The 23,207-nt window shown below is 47.8% G+C and overlaps 1 protein-coding gene and 1 non-coding gene across 3 annotated transcripts in view; both read left to right on the plus strand.

Annotated features, from left to right (window-relative positions):
* TCEA3 (transcription elongation factor A3) overlaps positions 1 to 23,207 on the plus strand; it is a 36,862-nt gene that overhangs the window by 8,129 nt on the left and 5,526 nt on the right. Inside the window, exons 5-9 of one of the 2 annotated variants that reach the window (XM_029227120.1) lie at positions 5,764 to 5,826; positions 14,092 to 14,255; positions 14,427 to 14,483; positions 17,707 to 17,861; positions 19,375 to 19,843. In XM_029227120.1, the coding sequence (XP_029082953.1) occupies positions 5,764 to 5,826; positions 14,092 to 14,255; positions 14,427 to 14,483; positions 17,707 to 17,861; positions 19,375 to 19,449 (514 nt within the window). In that variant the 3' untranslated portion in view covers positions 19,450 to 19,843. Of the gene's footprint in view, positions 1 to 5,763; positions 5,827 to 14,091; positions 14,256 to 14,426; positions 14,484 to 17,706; positions 17,862 to 19,374; positions 19,844 to 23,207 lie in introns of those variants that run through there. The other variant, XM_029227119.1, reaches the window with a different exon arrangement.
* Positions 20,001 to 20,073, plus strand: TRNAG-CCC. Its single transcript has one exon. It is a non-coding gene; the product is annotated as a tRNA-Gly (tRNA).

Consider the following 23,207-nt stretch of genomic DNA (forward strand, 5'->3'; position numbering starts at 1 on the left):
TTCCTCTGAATGCTTTTTAAATGAATGTTTATTATAATTCTATGAAATAAGTGTTTTTAGGAAATGATGCTATAAGAGGAGTGTTTTTGACCAGGAGGAAGATATACCTCCACCACACTACTCCTATTTTTAGTTGTAAAAATAACTGTGGGGCAGAGGAAATGCTCCGTGCTACTCTTCCCACAATGCACAGAATAGTCCTACACACCAAAGAACCATTTATTATGTTCAAAATGCCAATAGGGCCCCCATGGAGAGAATGGAAGAATATTTAATGACGTGGAAAAATATTCACTAAGTATTAAGTGAAGTTGTGTACTATATAGTGTACTATATAGTTTGATTCCATTTTTATAAAAATTAATTAAGTGAATTTTATGTACATGCATAGGAAAAAAGACATGAAGGATATACACCAGGATGGTAATAGTGATTATTTCTGGGTGGTAAGATTGAGAGGTTTTTTTCTTCATCTTCTTTTTTTTTTTTTAAGATGTAATTTTTTAAAGATTTATTTATTATTTATTTTTGGCTGCATCGGGTCTTAGCTGCTGTATGCGGGATCTTCGTTGAGGCATGCACGATCTTTCGTTGCGGTGCGCGGGCTTCTCTCTAGTTATGACGTGCGGGTTTTCTCTCTCTAGTTGTGGCGCTCAGGCTCCAGGGTGTGTGGGCTCTGTAGTTTGCGGCACGCGGGCTCTAGTTGAGGTGCGCGAGCTCAGTAGTTGTGGCACGCGGGCATAGTTGCCCCGCGGCATGTGGGATCTTAGTTCCCTGACCAGGGATTGAACCCGTGCCCCCTGCATTGTAAGGCAGATTCTTTACCACTGGACCACCAGGGAAGTCCCTCTTCTTCTTTTTGCAAATTTCTGTATTCCTAATGTTTTCCCAATAAATATGTACCAATTTGAAATGAGAAAAAATAATGAAACCATCTTTAAAAAAACAAAATTGTATCTGTGTGATTGTAATTAAGAAGAGCTTCATATTCTATGTTTTACAATAAAATTTTTTCATCTGTTTTTACAATAAAATTTTTTCATCTGTATTGTTTTTTTCACAATGATTCTGTATTGCTTTTGAAATCAGAACAACAGTACTTTTAGGGCCTTCCTGGTGGCGCAGTGGTTAAGAATCCACCTGCCAATGCAGGGGACACAGGTTTGAGCCCTGGTCCGGGAAGATCCCACATGCTGCGGAGCAACTAAGCCCGTGCACCACAACTACTGAGCCTGCGCTCTAGAGCCTGCGAGCCACAACTACTGAGCCCGTACACCACAACTACTGAAGCCCCTGTGCCTAGACCCCATGCTCTGCAACAAGAGAAGCCACCGCAATGAGAAGCCCACGCACCACAACAAAGAATAACCCCTGCTCGCAGCAACTAGAGAAAGCCCACATGCAGCAGTGAAGACCCAATGCAGCCAAAAATAAATAAATTTTAATAAATAAATAATAAAAAGTAGGAAAAAAAATCACTCACATCCCCACCACCCCAAAACAATCACTATTAATATTTTGGTATATGTTTTTTCTTTCTATTTTCTCTTTGTTTTCTATAGTCATCATCAATTTTATAGTCTGCTTTTTAAAATGCAGTACTTGTCAAATGATTGTGTAATCTTTTGTATGTTCTATTCCTTTCATTTTGCTAATTTTGCAATTATATCCCACTTGGAGAAATCCTGATTGGCATTTAACTTTTCACATGGTGTGTTTGGTTTTCCCAAACGGGTTAGAAGGTTGGCTGCCAGGGATCCTGTGAGCCACCGTGCCCAGCATGGAGTGAGCATTTATTGAATACTGCTAGGCCCGGCTGTACCATTGCAGTCCCCTGTGGAAAATTCATGCTCTGGCTGGTCTGGCCATGTCTGGAGCCACTGTTTGGTTCTGAACACCTTAGCAAATGAAGCCTCAGGATCTTGTGAGATGTAGTTGAAAGACAGAGGCTGAAGAGACCAAATGGGCTACGGGACTAATCTGTGGAATAGCGAGTACAGACGTCTGGGAACAGATGGCAGCCTGAACACAGGTGTTTCCTTTTACTCTGTCCCCAAATCCCACTGAATGATCAGCAAAGGGATTTCTTTTAAAGGCCTACAAGGACAATAGGTAATGGCAAGGAGACGGTTGGAAAGCAGAAAGCCAAATTCTGGGCTGAACTTAATCACTTACACACACCCTTAGACTCTGAGACTCAGTATTATGGCCTAAGCGTCATTATCTCACTATATATAAAATGTATGTGCGTGTGTGTGTGTGTATACATACACATATATATATCCTTCTAGAATTTTTCCTATGCATTTACCCATGAAATACTTATTGTATTCATAAAATGGAATTAAACTCTACGTTCTATTTTGTAGCATTTTCACATAATATATTTATTTCAACGGTGAGTCACATTTTTATAAAAAGTTTAGAATGTCAAACACAAGAAGAAAATAACAGAAATAACACTGTTAACATTTTGATGTATATCTTTCTCATCTTTTTTAAGAACATAGAGAGAGTTGTATTTTCTTAATAAAATTGGGACCTCACTGTATGTACTGTGTTGTAACCAGCATTTTACAGATAACAACATCCTGGGGCATTGAATTGTTAATGCCAGCTCACTTTTCACAGCTGGAGCTATGAGATGAAGCTGTCGCCATGGCTGAGCAGACAGTGGTCCCCCCACCTTGCTGGGAGAATCTAGTGGGCAGGGGTCCTATTTCAGCTCAGTTGATGAACTTCCTTTCTTTTTAGTTTTCTTAATGACAATTCATTATCATTATTTATTATATAAACAGTATAACCACATTAGTAAAATGTAAAGTAAGAACTTAAAATATTTCTTCACAGTTTGCCACTTCTGACAAATGAAACAGCTTTCATTTTCTTCTCTTCCCTCCCTGTCCTGATCTACTTACATACATAATTTCCCAATTCCTGTAGACAGAGTCTACAAACTATTACATCCCTGTTCAGTTATCTTCCTAGTGTATTCTAGGCATTTTCTCATGTTCCCGAATAGTTTTCATAATCATTTGCAAAAACTGCGGAATATTTCTGGTTTGTTCTGAAAGGAAAAGCAATGAGGAAGGGCCAGAAAATGGGGAGTCTCGGGAGTTGTGGGGAGAGGCTCACATCTTCCCTCCTTTCTCCCGCTGCAAGAATTTCAGCTTCCGGCTCTGCCTGCACCTGTCCATCCCCATGGGGCACTCGGGGAGGAGCCCTGCAGAGGAACTCCCAGGGCCCCGTGCGGGACTGGAGGGGCATGTGAAGGAGGGTCTCTGCCCCTCTCCCTTTCTGCTGTCTCCCTGTGTTTAAGCTGGGGCAAAGGTCCAGAGCTGGATGAGTCTGGTCCACAGGATAATTAGAGCTGGCCCCTGAACCTTCCTCACCCACTGTGTCCCGGACCACCTGGAGGATGAGATGGGAGCTGGAAATCCATGCAGGAACCTTGCATAATCTGGAAGACCAGAAATCAGATACCTAGGATTATGGAGTATGGAGGACAGCTTTGTGGTGGGAATTGCTGTAGGGATGTTAATGATCTAAATTCTTCTTCCCAGCTAGCCCCCAAACATAGGTCCTTTACTCTCCATTTGACAGATGAGGGAACCGATGCTCAGAGAACATGACCTGCCCAGGGGCAGGACTGGGATTACAAGTCAAGTCGTCGTTGCCTCCCTTTTTAGAATGATAAATGTCATATATGTTTGTATGTGTGTAGAAAAAGATTTGGAAGGAAGGACATTAAACCTAACAGTTGTTACCTCTGGGCAGGTTTCTTTTTCCACTTTTTTAAATATTTCTTTACTGTTCGACTTCATAGCATTCAGCAACAAACATTTATAGAGCACCTACTGTGTGCCAGGCACTGTTCTATTCACTCGGGAGAAGTCAGTTGAATATATTAGATTGGGCCTCCCAGAAGCAGACCCTGAGACACGGATTCAAGTGCAAGAGGCTTATTTGGGAAGTGATTTCAGGAAATGCAGACAGAGGAGTGAGGAAGTGAGACAGGGAAGGGAAGGGAACTGGCACAGGGTGCGTTCGTGGGCAGGTAACTGCCCTGGGTCATCAGGGCTTACATCCCGCTGGAGAGCAGTGGAGAACACACCTCAACTCACCCTCTGGAGGGCCGAGGAAGCTGGGGTATTTGCCCACCTATTTCCACGTGTCTGGTTGAGGGCTGCTCCTGGGGCTAACTCCCCAGCACTTCCTGCCTACCGGTCTGCTGGCGCTGGCTGGCATGGAGAACTCCCTGGGGCAGAGGCCCAGGGGATTTTGCAGGAGGAAGCCCTTGGGCCCCAGTGGACTTGGGAGAAGGAGTGCCCAAGGAATGATGTGGGCTTAGCAGAGACAGCGTTCACCACAGTGAACAAAACCCACCAAATTCTGCTCTTTCGAAATTTACATGAGAGGTGCTCGGACAATGCATAAAATAAGTAAACAAATAGTCTGTTAGAAGGTGATACTTGTGCTGGAATTAAAAGGAGAGCTGGGGGACTTCCCTGGTGGCGCAGTGGTTGGGAATCTGCCTGCCAATGCAGGGGACACGGGTTCGAGCCCTGGTCTGGGAAGATCCCACATGCCGTGGAGCAGCTGAGCCCATGTGCCACAACTGCTGAGCCTGCACTCTGGAGCCTGCGAGCCACAACTACTAAGCCCTGCGTGCCGCAGCTACAGATGCTCACGTGCCTAGAGCCCGTGCTCCGCAACAAGAGAAGCCACCGCAATGAGAAGCCTGCACACTCTAATGAAGTGTAGCCCCTGCTCACTGCAACTGGAGAAAGCCCACGTGCAGCAACAAAGACCCAATGCAGCCATCAATAAATAAATAAATATTTAAAAATAAATAAAAAGGAGAGCTGGGTAAGTGACATGGGGAGTTACAATTTACAAGCAGATTAAAATGATAAAACCAAAAAAAGGGGAAAATGCATTCTACCGTATAAAGACTGGCTACCTGTATTTTGGAAAATGGGGGGAAACTTTTCCCTTCTAATCCCATCACCCTGATATAACCATGGTTAGCATTTGGATGTATTTTCTTTTCATCTTTTCCCCTCCTAAGCATTACTTTTCTTGCCTGACTTAAGACACAGTATGCATCTAAATGTGTGCCCTGCTTTTTTCTTTTTCTTTTTGGCCGCACTGGTGTGGCATGCGAAACTTCCCCAACCTGGGATCAAACCCGTGCCCCGCTGCCTCGGAAGCACAGAGTCTTAACCACTAGACCACCAGCAAAGTCCTGTTTCCTGCTTTTTCACTTGCCGTTTTAAACCCAGCTCTTCTAGCTCCAAGGCCCACGTGCTTCTCTCCTCCTCTTAAGGTGCCCACAGGAGAGTCTGAAGCTGATCTTCTCCAGCTCCTCATGAGAATTGACAATCCCAGGAATTCCAATCCATCGATTCCAGCTAGCCAAGGCCTGCCTGTCAGCAAGGAGGAAGGGCCTGCTGAGAATTAGTTATTAATAATTAGTAACATATGACGTAACACATGTAACATATCTGACACGTATTAGGTGCTTGGCAGATCTTGGTTTCCTTCCCTCGTATTACTTCATTTGATGGAGGGGAGGGGAGGGTCACCAGCCAGCACCTCCTGGAGCTCTCACTCCCGGGCAGCTGTGGCCCAGGTGGGCTTCGTCATCCTCTGCGCAGCAGGCCTGGCTCCAGGATGCCTTCTCTCCAGCCTCTGAGCTCTCTAGACCAGTACTCATGCTAGCCTACGAGAGTATCTCATCTCCAGTTTCTTTTCTTTCAGGAGAGACTCTGTGGACTCCAAGTCTTCGGCCACCTCCTCTCCAAAAAGACCATCGATGGAAAGGTAAAGGCAACCATGGACTTCTCCACCCCAGCAGTCCTGTTCAGCATGTTTGTCTCTCTCTCTTTTACTGGAGGAAGCCCGAGGCAGGGGAGAGGAGGAAACGTCATATCTTATGTTGCCTCTGATTTCTAAGACCACACAGTAAGACTCGGTGGGCCTCTGAATCAGAGGTGTGGCTCCTTCACTGGGGTGGCTGACCAATCACTATTGCCCCATCACTATTTGGGGAACATTCTCAAGGTCAAGTCGAACCCAATGAGAACGGGTCTTGAGAGACTGTACCTGGACTGGGATCTCTGGGCTTGGGCAGAACTGGTTAGGGTGTCTACCCTAAATCATCAAGTCACTCATTCATCAAATATTTATTGAGGGCCCACTATGTGCCAAGAACTGTTCTAGGTGCCAAGGATATAGCAGTGAACAAAAGAAACAAAAATCCCCACAGGCATGAGGCCTATTTTTCTCATGGGGGAGACAGGTAATACATATGATAAGTAAATCACACGATGGTTCAAAAGGTGATAAATGCTATGGAAAACAATAGGGCAGAGTGAGGGGGATTGGGGAAGGATGGTCACTGCAGTGGTCAGGAGAGCCCTCGTTGAGGAGGTGAAAGAAATTAAAGGAATTAGCCTGGCAGACATCGGGGTCATTGCAAACCAAGTGCTCGGAAGTGGGAGTGTGCCTGGCAGGGTCAGGGAGCAGTGAGGTGGCCAGTGGGTCCGCAGTGAATAAGCGAGGGGGGGAGTTGGAAGATGGACTGAAACAGGAGCCACTGGAGGCTGCTGAGCGTGGAAATTCTATGACCGAATTTATCTGGATCCCTCTAGCTGCTGTGCTAGATTGTTAGGGCCAGGGGCAGAAGCAGACAGACCAGCCAGGAGACTGTTTCCATAATTCAGGCAAGATATGATGGTGGCTTGGATCAGAGTGGCAGCAGTGGATGTGGGGAGAAGTGGGGGACCCTGGGTATATTCTGAAGGGAGAGCGGTCAGGATTTTCTGACGGACTGGATGTGGGGTACGAGAGAAGAATACGTGTCAGGATGACTCCAGGACTTTTCACTTGAGCGTCTGCAAGGATGGCGTCGCCATGGATTGGTATGGGGAGGACTGTGTGTACATCAGGCTTGAGGTGGGAGATCAAGGGTTCAGGTTTGGATATGTTGGATTTAGGGGTGTATAAATCATTCAGGTGAAGAAGTTGAATAGGCAATAGCTTAAACGAGGCTGGAATTCAGGAAGAAATCCTGGGCTGGAGATATAAATTTCAGTCATTAATGTGTAGATAGCATTTGAAGCCACAAACCTGGATGAGATCACCAAGGAGAGATTGTGGATGGAGAGAGGAGTATGAACTGTCGTCCAGGAGGGAGGTCAGAGGTCAGAGCAGGAGAAGCAGGGCGAGGGGAGAGCAAGGCAGGCCAGGAAGTGGCTTAGAGGTCTATCAAGGCAAATGATTAAGGTCCAGGGGCCGTACTGGATGCTGGGATGACCAGAGGGAGTGGTAAGGGTGTTGGCTTCCAGTGGAGCATGCGTGGGAGCTGCCCAGGTATGTTAGGCCTAACGCACCAGTAAGACTGACATTGGAAAGAAAAGAAGAGGCGCAAATATTAGGTCGTTTAAGGTTTCATGAAGATAAAACAGGTCCGGGATGTTGATGGGGCTGCTGTGTTGCATCACCCCACCCTGGCAGCCGAGTGCCAGCTCCAGCCATTGAGTGGAGGCTCTCTGGAGTGCTTGGAGAGCGAATCTGAGGCTGCATCCTACGTCAGAAGAAAGGAGTTTTGTAGCCAGTTAGCAACGTCTGCCATGGGTGAGGCCTAGGAATTGAGGCTCCAGCATCATCCTGGTTCTAAAGCAGCCTCTTCCTGGCTTGCAGACAGCCACCTTCTCGCTGTGACTGCACATGACGGAGAGAGGGAGCTTTCAGTCTGTGTTCTCTCTTCTTCTTTTTTTTTTTTTTTTTTTTTTTTTGCGGTACGCGGGCCTCTCACTGTTGTGGCCTTTCCCGTTGCGGAGCACAGGCTCCGGACGCGCAGGCTTAGCGGCCGTGGCTCATGGGCCCAGCCGCTCCGCGGCATGTGGGATCCTCCCAGACCGGGGCACGAACCCGTGTCCCCTGCATCGGCAGACGGACTCTCAACCACTGCGCCACCAGGGAAGCCCTCTCTTCTTCTTATAAGGGCATTAATCCCATCATGGGGCCCCACCCTCGTGACCTCATCTAAACCTAATTATCTCTCAGAGGCCCCGCCTCCTTATACTATCACTCTGGCAGTTAGGGCTTCAACATATGAATTTGAGGGAGACACAAACATCTGGTCTATAATATAATGTAATAATGGGAGGGAGGAGAAGAGCACTACTGGAATTGAGTAGGCAGGGGCCAGAGATGCTAAATGTCCCGGATGTGAAGGACAGCCCTGCATAAAGAAGGACTGTCCTATCCGAAAATGAAGCACTGAGCACTAACCCATTTCTGGGTTCGATGTTATAATAAATACATTTGGCATTTGTGTAAGGATTTATACCTTCAGGCTCCTCTCCTTACTTTGCCTTGTGGCCTGGAAGTCTCTTGGCACCCTTCCCATAATGCATTCTTTCTCTGAAGGTCAGTCAAGCAGAGTATGTTTGGCCTTCCAGTAGTTGTGCCATTTCTTGCTGTTTCGGTATTGGGGGTGGGCAACCCAAAGGAAGAGAAGCAAGCCTTGTGAATTCACTTTATCCACTCCCCAGACTGTTTCCTGCACTCTCTACCTCTCTACTTTATCTTTCTCATTCATTCATTCATTCAGCAAAAGCATATTTGTTGAGCACCTTCTTGCAAACTCAACATCCTGCAGGGGTCAAGGGCATGTTTACACACTGGGTGACTAGTGGAGAGTATCTGCCCGTCTGAAGGGGATACCCACTACCCAACCCCAGCTGGTTGATGCTTTTATGGAAATGCAGGCCCAGAGTGCCATGCCTTCCAATTTTTTAAGGACAGCTGGCCAATTCGATTTTCACAAGAAACACCCAATTTTATATATTGGCAACATATTCAGATTTTTCTAAGACACAGTAGGGCAAACAAAACACATCTGTAGCCCACCAGTTTCTGGCCTCTAAAGCCAGGCAAAGATATAAACTCATGATCTCTGCCTTCACACAGCTAATCACTAGTGTGGAGGCAGACACCAAAATGCTTGTTTTTCGAAGATATAACGCACACTGGGAACACAGTATCTCAACATGACTGGAGAAGTCAAAGGAGACTTCAGGGAAGAGAGAGTATTTGTGCTGAGAAGTGAAAGATGAATTGCCTGGTAGACAAGCCAACTGAGGGCATCCCAGGCAGAGGGAATGGCACATGCAGAGGTGTGGCAGTATGAGTGAGCATGGTGCTCGGGGAACTGTAGCTGGAGTACCAGGGGACAGACCACAAAGGCCACCACTGTGACAGAGAATAAGGTTGCGCTTTGCCAGCTGCCCTTGGGACCATTTGTCTTAATCGGTTGACTTTCGTTTTCCCCCCACCGAGCAGTTTCGGCAAGGTGGTGGTGCAGTAACCAAAATGCCCTCGAGGTGGCGCATAGGAGCAGCAAGACGGGCCTCCAGGGGCCTCTGCTCTGTCCTGGGGCAGGAGGATTTTTTAAGGAATCGGTGATGTCAGACCGCAGGCTGGTGCTGGCACTGCCACATCCGGGGAGCAGAAGGAAGCTGCTGACAAATCCAGCACCCCCACTCCCGCCCCCGCCGATGATGCCCTCTCTGCAACTTGGCGCAGTTCCCAATCATGTGCATTGAAAGCAAAGTGAGCGTGGCTGCCTGATATGCCGTCCAGACACGAATCCCAGCCAGCCAGCCAGCTCCTAGCCAAGAGGAGGGACTAAGGCTGGGAGTGCCTTGACAGGAAGGTGCGGGGGAGGGGGGGGAATACAGCAGGCAGCCCAGCCTAGTCCAGGTAAGGGGACTCTGGAAAACTGCGCTTTTTAGAGACACAGTGAGATGTGTTGAAAAGAATTTGGAAGACAGAGCTAGATGTGTGGTCTGACTCTGCCATTTGCAAGTTGGATAACCTTGAGAGAGTCAGTTCAACTCTCTGAGCCTCAGTCTATTGAACTGTAAGATGGGGATAACTATGACCCCACCTCTCAAGGTCACTGTGAGGATCAAATGAGATAACGAAATGCTTAGCACCATCCCTAACCCAAACGAGTGCTCAATAGATGCATAATGCTTCGTAATAATACTCACACTTAATGTGGCAATCTCTGTAAGCAGTCCGTGTCTGGAACTCCCTTAGGTGCTTTATTCTTCTAAGCAACTCTGTAATGTGGGTACTATTGTTTTCTCCATTTACATGTGAGAAGACTGAGGCACCTAGAGGTTAAGGAACTGACCCAAGGTCAAATAGCTACTAGGTGGTGCTGTCGGACACTGAACCTGGGAGTTTGACTCTGGGGCCTGGGTTCTTAATAAATATACCATCCCAGTGTGGCTGTCCCCAAAATGACAACTGCTGTTAATGTTTCTTACTATTATGCCTCCTTCCAAACAGTGTGCTACTGACTCCTGGTGGCTCCCCGTTGGTGAGTGCTAGACATTGAGGATGTGGTGATGGGCACACAGGTCAGTGAAGGGCAGCACCAGGAAGAATCTGGGGCTCCATCCCAGCTGTAGGAGATGGGTTGGCCCAGGCTGTGGGAGTTGACAGATGGTGGCTCAGAGGGAGATCCCTCTCTTAAGCCTAGAGAAGTGGGGCAGCTGGTTTTCCAAACAGGACCTGCCCCTGCCCATTTCAGCTCTGTCTAGAGCCCTGGATGTGCCTTTCATCTCTTTGTGGCCAACTCCCTCAATTCCTCATCTATTCATTCATTTGACAGAGATTTATCACGTGTCTACCTAGAGCCTTGTCACAGGTGCTGGAAGACAGTGGCGAACCAGCTGATGGGGTCCTCATACTCTGGGACCTGTAATCTGGAGATGGAGGCAGACAGTGTTTATAAACACATAAACAAGTTAATTTTAGACTTGGATAAGTGCTGTGAATGAAAGAAATCAGGTCATGTGCTAGAGAGTTACAGGGCAGGACAGTCGGCTTGGCTGAGGTGGTCAGGGAAGGCCTCCCTGAGGATGTGACATTTGAGCTGAGACCTGCCTGGTGGGAAAGCACCAGTCATCAGTTGTAGGAAAAGCTGGAGGAGGAAGAGACTTCCAGGAGGAGGGACCAGCCAGCGCAAAGGCACTGTGGTGGGAGTGATAGGTGTATTTAAGAAACAGAAAGCAGCAGTGCAGTGGGGGACTTCAGTGAACTGTGAGGGGAGTAGGGCATGAGATTAGGTCAGAAGGGGAGACAGGGGCCAGATGTAGAGGGGAGGGTAGGAGGCCATGGTGAGGAGTTTGACTTTATGCTGAAAATGACTGGAAGCTGTTAGAGGGTCAGAAGCAGGGGAGCGATGGGATCAGCAACCCTCCAGGCTGCTGTGTGGCAAATAGATTGTAAGGAGGGCAAGAGGAGACCAGCTTTGGGGCTATTGTGGCTGTGCAGGTGAGAGCCCAGGGACTGAGACCAGGGCTGGGTGCAGGGGGATTCATTTTGGTCGCAGGCAGCCCTTAGACTTTAGAGTTTATACCCTTCCCAGCCTTCCCGCACCCACACCTTTACTCCCGCTGAAATCTGACTACAGGAGAGAGCTGGTTGGATCTCAGCTTCCCTGTCCCTCCCTGTGCTCTGCTGCCAGGCAACCCACTTGTCAGACAGAGCTGGGTAGAATCCAGGGTAAATTAATCTAGAAGAGTAAAGTTCAAACTGCATAAAAAAAAATAAAAGCTAGGGAATCCCTTTGGACAAAATTTTTGGGAATTCAAAATGTAAACCTTGGGAGTTCCCTGGTGGTCCAGTGGTTAGGACTTGGTGCTTTCACTGCCCTGGGTCTGGGTTCAATCTCAGGTTGGGGAACTATGAAAAAAAAACCCATAAACCTTAAAAGGGGAGAGCCTTCCCTCCTCAGACCACCCCACTTCTGTGGCAGCATTGAGACACCTTTGAGGAACCTCAAGGCTCCAGAGAACACAGAACTCTCAGTGGTCCAAGGGTATCTATGGTGACAGAGGGGATCCAAGGTTAGGACAAATAGCACAAGTTGGGGGACGAGGAGGCAGACGGCAGAATTCACACTGATCAGTGTTCAGCAAGTTGTCAGATGGGATTCTCTTGTAACCCCAGGTGTTTAACACATGGAAGCTTGAGCTACTCAGCCAGCCTCACTCCCAGACACAATTTCTTGGGCTTGACTTTTCAGAAGCCCAGCATCATCTTCACTAGTATTAAGTACGCTCATATTGCTGTACAACCATCACCACCATCCATCTCCAGAACTTCTTCATCATCTGAAACTGAAACTCTATACTCTTTAAATAATAACTCCCCATTCTCCCCTCCCCCAGCCCCATTCTACTCTATGAATCTGACTACTCTAGGTACTTCATATTAGTGGCCGCTTACAATATTTGTCCTTTTGTATCTGGCTTACTTCACTTATCGTAATGTCTTCAAAGTTGTAGCATGTTTCAGAAATCCATTCCTTTTATAGCTGAATAATATTCCATTGTGTTATATACCACATTTTATTCGTACATTCATCTACTGATGGACACTTGGGTTGCTTCCACCTTTTGCTGGTGGCTTCTTGAGAACAGGAAGACAGGAAGCTTCTGGTCTGAGCCATCAGCACAGAGGGACCATTCACGATTGTCAAATGTTAACAAACAAAAAAAGTGTTTCTCATGACAAAAGTATCAATAGATATATTCTTTATAGAAGACTTAGAAAATATGTATAAGTGAAAGAAGAAAATGAAAATCTCCTATAATCCCATCTCAGAGAGATAATTGCTATTAACATGGTGTTATGGTCTGAATATGTGTGATCCCTCAAAATTCATATGTTAAAGCCCCAACCCCCAATCTGACTGTATTTGGAGATAGGGCCTTTATGGAGGTAATTAAGGTTAAATGAGGTCATGAGGGTGGAACCCTGATCCAATAGGATTAGCATCTTTATAAGAGACACCTTGAGAGCTCACTTGCTCTCTCTCCACCACGTGAGGGCTTAGCAAGAAAGAGGCTGTCTACAAGCCAGGAAGAGAGCTCTCACCAGAAACCAAATAAACCAACACCTTGATCTTGGACTTCCCGGTCTCCAGAATTGTGAGAAATGAATTTCTGTTAGGTCATGCAGTCTATAGTATTTTGTTATGGCAGCCCGAGCTAAGACACATGGTTATCCTTCCAGTTCATATATATTTGTGGTCTTTTAAGCCAAAACCAAAATGGGATCATTCTTAGGCAGTGTATCATAGGAGTCAAGAGCATAGACATTGGAATCAGGTAGATCTAGGTTCAAATGTTAGCGTTGTAACTTTAGGCACATCTCAGTAGTGTAACTCTGTTTCCTCATCGGCAAATGGGGATGATTTACAGTATCTACTTCCAAGGACTGCTGTGAGGATCAAATTAGAAAATGCTCCTAAAGTGCCTGGCACAGTTCCTGGCACATGGTTAAAGACCATTCTCTTAAGTGGTGGCAAATGCATTATTCACTGGACTGTAGTGAGGGAACTTTTCTGGTTTGTCTGCTTTATCCCTTGTTCTTAGCACAGTACCTGGAAAATAGGTGCCTAATATTTATTGAATGAGTGAATAGATGGTTCTGTGAGAGCAGATAGAGAGAGCAGCTAGCATGGTGCCTGGTGGATGATAGAGTTATTGGCATCGTTACACTTTCTGTAACCTCTCAGTAGAGCGCAGTGGTTGGCTAAGTGCCTGGGTACCAGAGTTCACCCTCTTGGGTTTCAATTCTGGTTCTTCTGGTTTCCAGATATGTGACCTGTCATATTATTTTAAATGCATCTCTCTAAAATGCACTTTAAAATATAACTCTAAAATGGGGCTACGTATAGTACAGACCTCGTGGGGCTGTTAGGAAGATTAAATGAGATGATCCTTGTCAAGTGCCTAAAACAGTACCTTCCGGACTTCCCTGGCCATCCAGTGGTTAAGACTGCACGCTTCCAATTCAGGGGACTCGGGTTCGATCCCTGGTCGGGGAAATAAGGTCCCACATGCTGTGCAGCCAAAAAAAAAAAAAAAAAGTACTTTCCTCATATGGTTTTTATGAGGATTAAAGGAGATCATCCATAAAAACATCTAGAATGGTGCTCAGTAAATGCTTTATTCACTTAATGTCAAAATGTCTATTACTGACTTTCATCCTCAGATCAAACAGTGGCAAATCGAAAGGAGAGACTCCCAGAACACCCAGCAGCCCCTCGAGCCCCACCTTTGCCCCTTCTGTCTGCGTCCTGGCACCCTGCTATCTCACGGGGGACTCTGTCCGGGACAAGTGTGTGGAGATGCTCTCTGCAGCCCTGAAGGCGGACGGTGAGAGGGCCTGGGCCAGGGACGGGGGAGGGAGGGCTTCCCAAGGTCAGGGAGAGGTGGTCTTTCTCAGCACCCTGAAAGTGGTACAGGATGTTAGAGTCCCCTGTCCAAGCAGGCCTCACTGCCAAGGTCATCTCCAGCTGATGTCTGTGTTTCCCGAATCTCTTTCAGACGATTACAAGGACTATGGGGTCAACTGTGACAAGATGGCATCAGAAATCGAAGACCATATCCTTGAGCTGTGCCAGGGCTGTGGGTGCCTGAACTGTCCAGCGGCAGGTCTCCCAAGTACAAGGGATCCAGGACAGTGAGTGGGCAGTGGAAGGACTCAGGCATAGGCCCCTGCTCTGCCCCTGAACCTGAGTTCTTAATTCTAGCTAACATCTATTAAGTTTGGCACCTGCTGGCCTTTTGATAAGCTGTTTACGAGCAGTACATCATTTCACGTTGAGAACAATCCCACAAGGTAGGTTCCCTGTGGGATTAATCCCATTTTACAGATGAGGTAACTGAGGCTAAAAGCAGCTAAGTTACATGCCCAAGCTCATACAGTTAATAGTAGTGGCAGAGTTGGGATGATTTGAGCTCAGAAAATGTGACTGTAGAACCTGAGGGCTCAGACAGGCTGTGTCTTTTTTTTAAGATTTTTTTTTTTTTGATGTGGACCATTTTTTGAAGTCTTTGTTGAATTTGTTACAATATTGCTTCTGTTTTATGTTTTGGTTTTTGGCCACGGGACATGTGGGATCTTAACTCCCCAACCAGGGATCGAACCTGCATCCCCTACATTGGAAGGCGAAGTCTTAACCACTGGACCTCCAGGGAAGTCCTCAGGCTGTGTCTTGACGTGCCTGGGTTGTGACATTGTCAATGAGTCAAGACAGGGAGAGAGGACAGCATTCCTTGTGCTCAGCCCTTCCCTCTCTTCCTCCTCTGAAGATAACAGCTCCCATGTTTGACCCCCTAATATGTACCAGGCACTGTGTCCTGGGCAATTGACACTTCCTACCTCTGTTAATACTTGCAATAATCTCTGTGAGGCAGGGGCTGTTGTTCCCATTTTACAGATGAGGAAACTGAGGCTCAGGAACTACTGAGTATCAAAGCTGAACTGAAAACCTTGGTCTTTGGATTCCATGTCCTGAGTTCTTCCCTTATGCGCCATGCTTCCACTATCTGAAAGCAGCCTTGTCTAGACAGAGGAGGTGACTACCATGTGATATGGCCGATTGCACCGAAAGATTTTTTTTTTTGGTCGCACCACACAGCATTCAGGGATCTTAGTCCCCTGACCAGGTATCAAACCCGGGCCCCCTGCAGTGGTAGCGTGGAGTCCTAACCACTGGACCACTGGGGAATTCCCAAGATTTCTGTCTTGGAGGGGGAATCCCTCCACACTGTGCCCCACTGAATGAATGCATGGAATTCCTTTTACTGGAGACAAAGCTTTGCATATCAAAAAGGTATGGAGGGTGGGAACAGAATCCCCAGGGAACAGGGGTCTGAGTGTCCCATTAAGGCCCTTTTCTGGCCTTCTGGGCTCTACCTAGGGGCTCAGCTGGGGTTGGGAAGGTACAGGGGCCATCTCAGAAAACAAACTTCCTGCTTCCATCTCCTGCCTGAGAACCACCCTATTATCTTTCAACATATCTGGGAGTTTCCCTTCGCCATCATTTAGTTATTAACCAGCACTTCTTGAGCTAATCTAACACCTCTCCAAGTACATTTTCATAATTTCCAGTTAATTCAGTAACACAGAACATGAGGTATCAGAACTCTCAGGAGCTTCATCTTTGTTTTCTCCCAAACAGTTGTCCCTCCAAGCAGGTCCCTCCACCTTCAAGCCCAGTTGAGACAAAGGTGGATGATCCAGTCCATAGTTCCACTGCTGGCCTTCCCTCCTCTGAACGACCCTCTTCTGAAGGACAGGAAATCAAAGCTGCACCAACGCTTTAGCTCCTTGTTCTTAGGCGGTGGGAAGTCAGGGGAAGGATAAATTTGGGGGCTTGAAAGCTCTATGTCCTAAAAAAGATCCGACCTCTTTGGAGCAACCCAGGACTAACATGGCAGCCATGGGGCTCACATATGCTCATCTTGGGGGTAGGGGCCTATGATCCCTAGGTCTGCACTCCACCTCATCCCCCTCTGTGACCTCAGGAAATGGAGGCAGACTCAGGAAGAGGCTGATGAAAGGATTGCCAGCCCTGCTGTCCCCACATATCAAGCAAATCCCCACCTCCAAGAATCTCAAACACAGATTTTTAAACAAATATTTTGGCTTTCAAATGGATTAGGGCATATTCTTTCTTTTCATAGTTGTATTGTGCAAACAACAATCAAGGAAAACATAAATAATACCACCTTCCCTCCCGCCACTTTGAGAAAGCCAGCTGTGTCCATTTTCCCACATTCCCCACGTTCTCTTTCTTGTATATGGTTTTTCCCAGCAAAGCCTTCATCTTCCTGCTTCTTCTTGGCTTAGGAGACCAAGAAAATGTGGCTTTGTTCCCTGAGGTCCTCCAGAGGATGGAGAAGGGGGGTGGGGAGGCCTGTCTGGGATGCAGTGTCTGGACAGATAACTCACTGTGGTCGGTGGCCAGGGGCAACTTCCTGCGGGGTGAGTGGAGAGAGCATTACGGTTAGGAGAGGGTCTGGCTTCCAGCCTTGGCTCTGCTGGGAATGTGCCCTGTGACCTTGAGCAAGGGCCTGCACCCTTTCTAAGCCTCATCTTCTTCATCTATTAATGAGCAAAGTAACTCTGACCAGCAATTCCCAAAGTGGGTTCCACGATAGGTATTCCCAGAGAAAAGGGAGGAGGGGCAGGCAGGTGGGTCTATGCTCTAATATGTTGGCAACACCAGAGTAAACAAAACTCAACGATTTCTTTATTGCAATACTGCCTGGAGCCTTAGACACGTGGCCCCTAATCTTATCTTATGTTTTCCTCTGATGGCTGGACTTACAACTTCCAGAGGCCCTTTCAAACTAGAGGCTATCATCATCACTATCATCTTAGCCCCTAAATGTTGAGCACTTGACATGCCCCAGACACCACGCTAGTGCCTCATGCAGCTTAGCTCACGGAATCCTCATAACGGCCTTTTATTTATAAATAAGGAAGCCGAGGCCCAAAAGAGGTCATGGGACTCACCTGAGGTCACACAAGAGGCTCAGACAAACCCAGGCTGCCCATTCCTGGGGTCCCTGACACCACAGCGCTTGAGATGACCTGCTGTCACCTTGGAGGCTATTTCCTTTCCTTGATATGCAGCCCCCAAATGCCCAAGTGAGACCCCCTACTTGGGGAGTCAGAGGCCACAAAGGTGCCTGACCACTTGTAAAAGTCCAAGGAAAGGAAGAGGTGGCCTTGCAGCTCCTCGGCCTTCAGGGACAGGCTCCCCGTCCTTCTGCGCTCCTCTGCAAGTGGCTGGCCGGCCCTTGACTATGTCACGTATCTACCAGGAGCTCAAGAGCACAGATATGAAGTACCGGAACCGCGTGCGCAGCCGCATCAGCAACCTCAAGGACCCCAGGAACCCCGGCCTGAGGCGGAACGTGCTCAGCGGGGCCATCTCCTCTGGGCTCATTGCCAAGATGACGGCAGAGGTGAGAGTAGGGGCCGGGACCTCTGTGTGGTGGGACAAGGGGCCGGGCCCCTCCAGCCTTGCCCAAGTCTGAGAGGCAGTGGCTTGTAACTCAGTGATGAACCAGGGGCTTCCCTAGCCGGACCATCTAAGACTCCCCATCCCTCAGGGCCCCTGGACCATCAGGACAGTGAACACAGCTACCATGTCTTCAGCACTGTGCTAATCGCTTCGGTGTGTTGGCCAGTTCTAGCTTCACACCAACCGAGACAGAAATGTTTATCATCTCCATCTTATGGGCGAGGATACTGAGGCTCAGAGGACTTAAGTGACCTGCCCGTGCACACAGCTAGAAAAGGTCGATGCCAGGAGCCAAGCTGTCTGGCCCCGGAGCACCCTCTCCTCCCTGCCTTGTGATCTGCCTCCCTCTTCTGCCTCGTTCAGTCCTATATCCCATTACTCAGCTCTGGGCCAAAGCCAGAATCGGAGTCCCTGACTCCATGGAGCACAGCCCAAGGTGCGGGGACAGACATGTATACAAATACATATGATACAGAGGTGGTGGCTGCCATGACAGAGCCACCACGGGAGCTTACAGGAGGGAAGGATTGACCCAGTTTGAAGGGGTCAGTAAGGGAAGGTAAAGGGAACAAGCCTGTTTGAGGAAGTATGTGCAGTGGTTAGAAGCTCGGGGCCTGGGCCGAACTGCCCGGGTTTGACTTCTGCCTGTGCCACTTAGCTGTGTGATCTTAGACCAGCCAGTTAACCCCTTTGTGTCTCAGTTTTCTCGTCCGTAAAGTGGAAGTAATAACAGCTATCCCATGAAGGATTGAATGAGTTAACACATGTGAAGTGTTTAGAAGGTTAAGGCAAGTAAAGCCCTCCCAGGAATTAGTATATGTTAGGCCCATTCACTGGCCATTTCATCACAGTGCTATCAAAGAGGAAATATTATCCCCATTTTGTGGATGAGAAAACTGAGGCCACCCTCAGCTCATAAGTGATGATGAGGATTTGATCCCAGATCTGTTTATTTCAGAGTCTCTGTCTTGGAAAGACCTTTGTACACCCTCAGGTATGAGTGGCTCTTTGCTGCCAGAGCTAACTCAGGGGATTCCCCGCAAGCACGTGGCAATGGCACTGCTAAAGCACTACTAAATCCAAGCGGCCCAGAGAAGGGGAGGGGAAACGCACTGACGTCCTGGAGTCTGGGTGTGCCTTGGGGTGTCTGGGAACCCTCTGAAACTATTGTCAAGAGTGTGCCTCTGTGTGTTTATGGTGTGCATGATGTGTATGTACGTGTGGTTTGTGTGATGTAGCGTGTGTGTGTGTGGTGTCTGTGGTTAGTGTATGCAGGTGCGTGCTGTGTGTGTTATGTAATATGTACGTGTACATTTTTCTGAGAAGAGGGTTTGCTGCTTTCCTCAAATACCCAAAATTTTACAAAGAGCCCTGGCTTTAGGATAAAATGGGGAACTTGGCACAGGTGGACAGGGATATCTTTTGGCTTAATCTAAAATATATGCTCTTTTTAGGCAAATAACAACATATACCCAGAGTTACAAATTGCAACTTGGCTTAACAGAGTATTATCCTTCCCTGTGAGGTGAAGCTGTGACTTGGATGGGAATCCAGCCTGCATTTCCTTCTCTCTGGCCCTCACCCTGTGGCTCTGGGGTCCCTCTGCTTCTCTTTGTGTGTGTGTCGTGGGAATGCTATCAAGAGACTGTCTTACAGGCAGTTCCAGAAACATTGGGAAACCAGGCCCTGGAGAACCAAGAGCAAGGTGTAGGCACAGGTGTGAGCCAAACCCAGCAAGTTCCCAGAAGCTGGAGGCCAGAACAGAGCTGGGTGACTGAATTAGGACAAAGACAGGCCCCAGAAGTCTCAGCAAAGGAACCGGCCAAGTCTGGCCCCATCCAAGGACTATTCACTAGAACAGGGCAAGAGAATCGGGTGATCAACACAGGCCCAAGAAGAGGCTGACCAGGCCAAAGGCAGCAAGCCAGGACTGCATCACGCCCTCCACAGGGACTGCCAATGCCAGCCGCTGAGGAGCCCCCTGCCCGCAACCCAGGCAACGGAGGCCCAGGAGCCCTCCTTCCTGGGGTCAACTTTTGCTCTAGGCAGGAAGCTTTTATAAGAAATAGAAGATCGGACTTCCCTGGTGGTCCAGTGGTTAAGACTCTGTGCTCCCAATGCAGGGGGCCCAGGTTCGATCCCTGGTCAGGGAACTAGATCCCGCGTGCTGCAACTAAAAGATCCCACATGCCGCAGCTAAGACTTGGTGCAGCCAAATAAATAAATTTCTTAAAAAAAAAAAAAAAAGAAAGAAATATAGGACCATTTTTGCTCCAGGAAGAAAAATAACAGGGACTTCCCTGGTGGTCCAGTGGTAAAGAATCCGCCTTCCAATGCAGGGGGTGCAGGTGCGATCCCTGGTCAGGGAACTAAGATTCCACATGCTGCAGAGCAGCTAAGCCCATGCGCCACAACTAGACAGAAGCCCGTGCACCACAACGAGTGCATGATCCCACGTGCCGCAATGAAGATCCCGTGTACCGCAACGAAGACCCGACACAGCCAAATAAATAAATATTTTTAAAAAGATGGGGCTTCCCTGGTGGCACAGTGGTTGGGAGTCCGCCTGCCGATGCGGGGGGCACGGGTTCGTGCCCCGGTCTGGGGGGGATGCCACGTGCCGCGGAGTGGCTGGGCCCGTGAGCCGTGAGCCATGGCCGCTGAGCCTGCGCGTCCGGAGCCTGTGCTCCGCAACGGGAGAGGCCACAACAGTGAGAGGCCCGCGTACCGCAAAAAAAAAAAAAAAAAAAGAAAAAAGAAAAATAATAGCTTGGGGTTGGGCTGCCTGCTATGCGGTGGCTCAGAGGCCAGAGGCTCCCGTCAGGCAGAGCCTGGGGCAGCTGATGCCTGTGTGAGTGAGTAGACGTCCCTCTCTGCCGCCTGTGTCTCCCCAACTCCCTTTTTATGTCTCTTTCCTGGTCCACCTGATTCCCTCATTCTCCCTCCTCTCTTTTTCTCTCAAACCCAGATGATTCAAAGAATGGGGCAGATTCTGAGATACCCATTAGAGCTGTTGAGTGGACATACTGGCAGCCCACAAGGAGAGGGGTTTTGTTCCCAGCGTCAAAGCCAGTGCCTGGTGTGTCAATAAGTACTCAACAAATATTTAGCAAATTCACATTGTACATGACGTGAAGATCCAGTGTCATCTCTACACTTATTTTCCTCATTTTCGACCTTATTTTCTATATTACTGTACTGACCCCGTGTGTCTTTGATGCTGCCTCCTAAATGAGGCAGGAAGAATTAGGTAAATGGATTGGTAAGTGGATAGAGTTCTCCTGATCTCTATTTCTTTTCTTTTCTTTTTTTTTTTTAATTGAAGTGTAGTTGATTTCCTGTTTATTTCTCAGCTGGCACAGTCTGACCCACAGCCACGTCTCCCACACTGCTCACCTTGACCCACACTGAGTACCCTCCCCCAAACATGTTATTCTTGTCCTCTGATCTCTGGCACCTATCATTCTCTTGTGCCATCCCCCTCAGGAAGTCCTGCTTATCTTTCAAGACTGGTGAAGGTGTCAGCTTCTTTAATGAGCCTACCTGCCCCCATATGGGCTTTCCCTACACTTTGTATACCTTTGCTTTAGTACCTCCTACACTATCTTGCAATCTTGCTTAAATGTTTGGCTGTTCTACTAGATTAGCATTACCTGGGGACAGGAACCAAATCAGGTCTGAATCCTTAGGGCTTAGAGGCAGTGGTAGGCTGGAGCCAGCTCCTACCAGCTCAAGAGAGATGATTATGTGTAGCTCTTCCCAACTCTGCATTCAGTTATATCACATTAGTAGCTTGAAGATGGCCATGGTGGGAGTGTTTACACCATGGAAATCGGTAAATGCTACAAATTAGCCACCACTGCAGCCAAAGCCAGTTTACCAGCACACCAGTGCAGTGAAAGGCATTCAAGAAATTGACATCCAATACATTTTGAATGAATAAATGTATTATGCTCTGGAAAGTCCCCCAACATTAAAGTCAGCTGCTTTTTGCTTATATGGCCTGGGGTTGACTTGTTTTTGTATATACCCCTGCCATTGGTTAGGACCTAGTCCTTGAATTTGACACAGTAGGACATTCGTGTGTGTACTAGGATAACTTGGGGGCACTAATAAAAATGCATATTCCTGGACCTGCCCTTAGAGTTTTGGATTCATAGGAATCTGCATTTTGTCAAGAAACCCAAGTGGTTATAATGTAGCAGTCAGCATACTAAATTCGTTTGACCTTTGTACCAACTCTGTTCTCCACAGTTCAAGGGGTCATGCTAGATGGCAATAATTAAAATGTTTAGCCAGTGCCAGATCCTCTTTAAAAAAAAAAAAGTTTCGTTGTTTTTTTTTTTTGGCCGTGCCTCATGGCTTGCGGGATCTTAGTTCCCTGACCGGGGATTGAATCCAGGCCACAGCAGTGAAAGCACTGAATCCTAACCAGTAGACCACCAGGGAACTCCCCAAATCTTTTAACATTAGCTTCGGGACTTCCCCAGTGGTCCAGTGGCTGGGACTTTGCCTTCCAGTGCAAGGGGTGTGTGTTCCATCCCTGGCTGGGGAGCTGGGATCCCCCACGCCTCTCGGCCGAAAAACCAAAGCATAAAAGTGGAGGCAGTGTTATGACAGATTCATTAAAGACTTTAGAAATGGTCCACATCAAAAAAATCTTAAAAAGGAAAAAAATTAGCTTCAGCCATCTTCCTCCCCCCAAACCAACACTAACTAGAGCTCTCTCCAGTTTGAGTGTCTCCCTCTCTGCTCTCTTCTGGAAGACGTTCAAGGCAAGTCAAATGGCCAGGGGAGGGACAGAAAAGGGGAGGACCTGGATAATGCAGACACTAAGTGCCTACAGTGAGCTGACGAGAGACAGGAGGCTCCGTTCTGTAGGAACTTATAGAAGAAGATATTCCATGATGCAATCACAGGTGAGCAGTTAGTTGTGTGAACCCAGGAGCTTCAGGTCCTGCTTGGGTGGGGTTAACAGCAGTAAGTCATGAATAGTCGAGACCAAGGTTCCCACCAGGCAGAATGGCCTGGCCGGGCAGGGATCCCAGCTCAGAGGGGCAGTGGGTCAAGTCCAGACTGGAAGGACAAGGGGAACATCATAGATCAGGTGGTCAGTAATCAAGTCAGATTAAGCAGGAAGGTACACAAGAGTACCTGAGGAGATGTACACAAGAGTGTTGATCCTGGGGGAAGCTGTTTGCCTTGTACCCTCCTATATGTGCCCTACTGTACTTGGCCCAGTTGGAGCACCCGAGTTTGACCTTCCACCCAAAGGCAGAATGGGGAC

The sequence above is a fragment of the Monodon monoceros genome, unplaced genomic scaffold (assembly GCF_005190385.1).
Source record: "Monodon monoceros isolate NGI ecotype Baffin Bay Population unplaced genomic scaffold, NGI_Narwhal_1 Super_Scaffold_18, whole genome shotgun sequence".
Taxonomy (NCBI): domain Eukaryota; kingdom Metazoa; phylum Chordata; class Mammalia; order Artiodactyla; family Monodontidae; genus Monodon; species Monodon monoceros.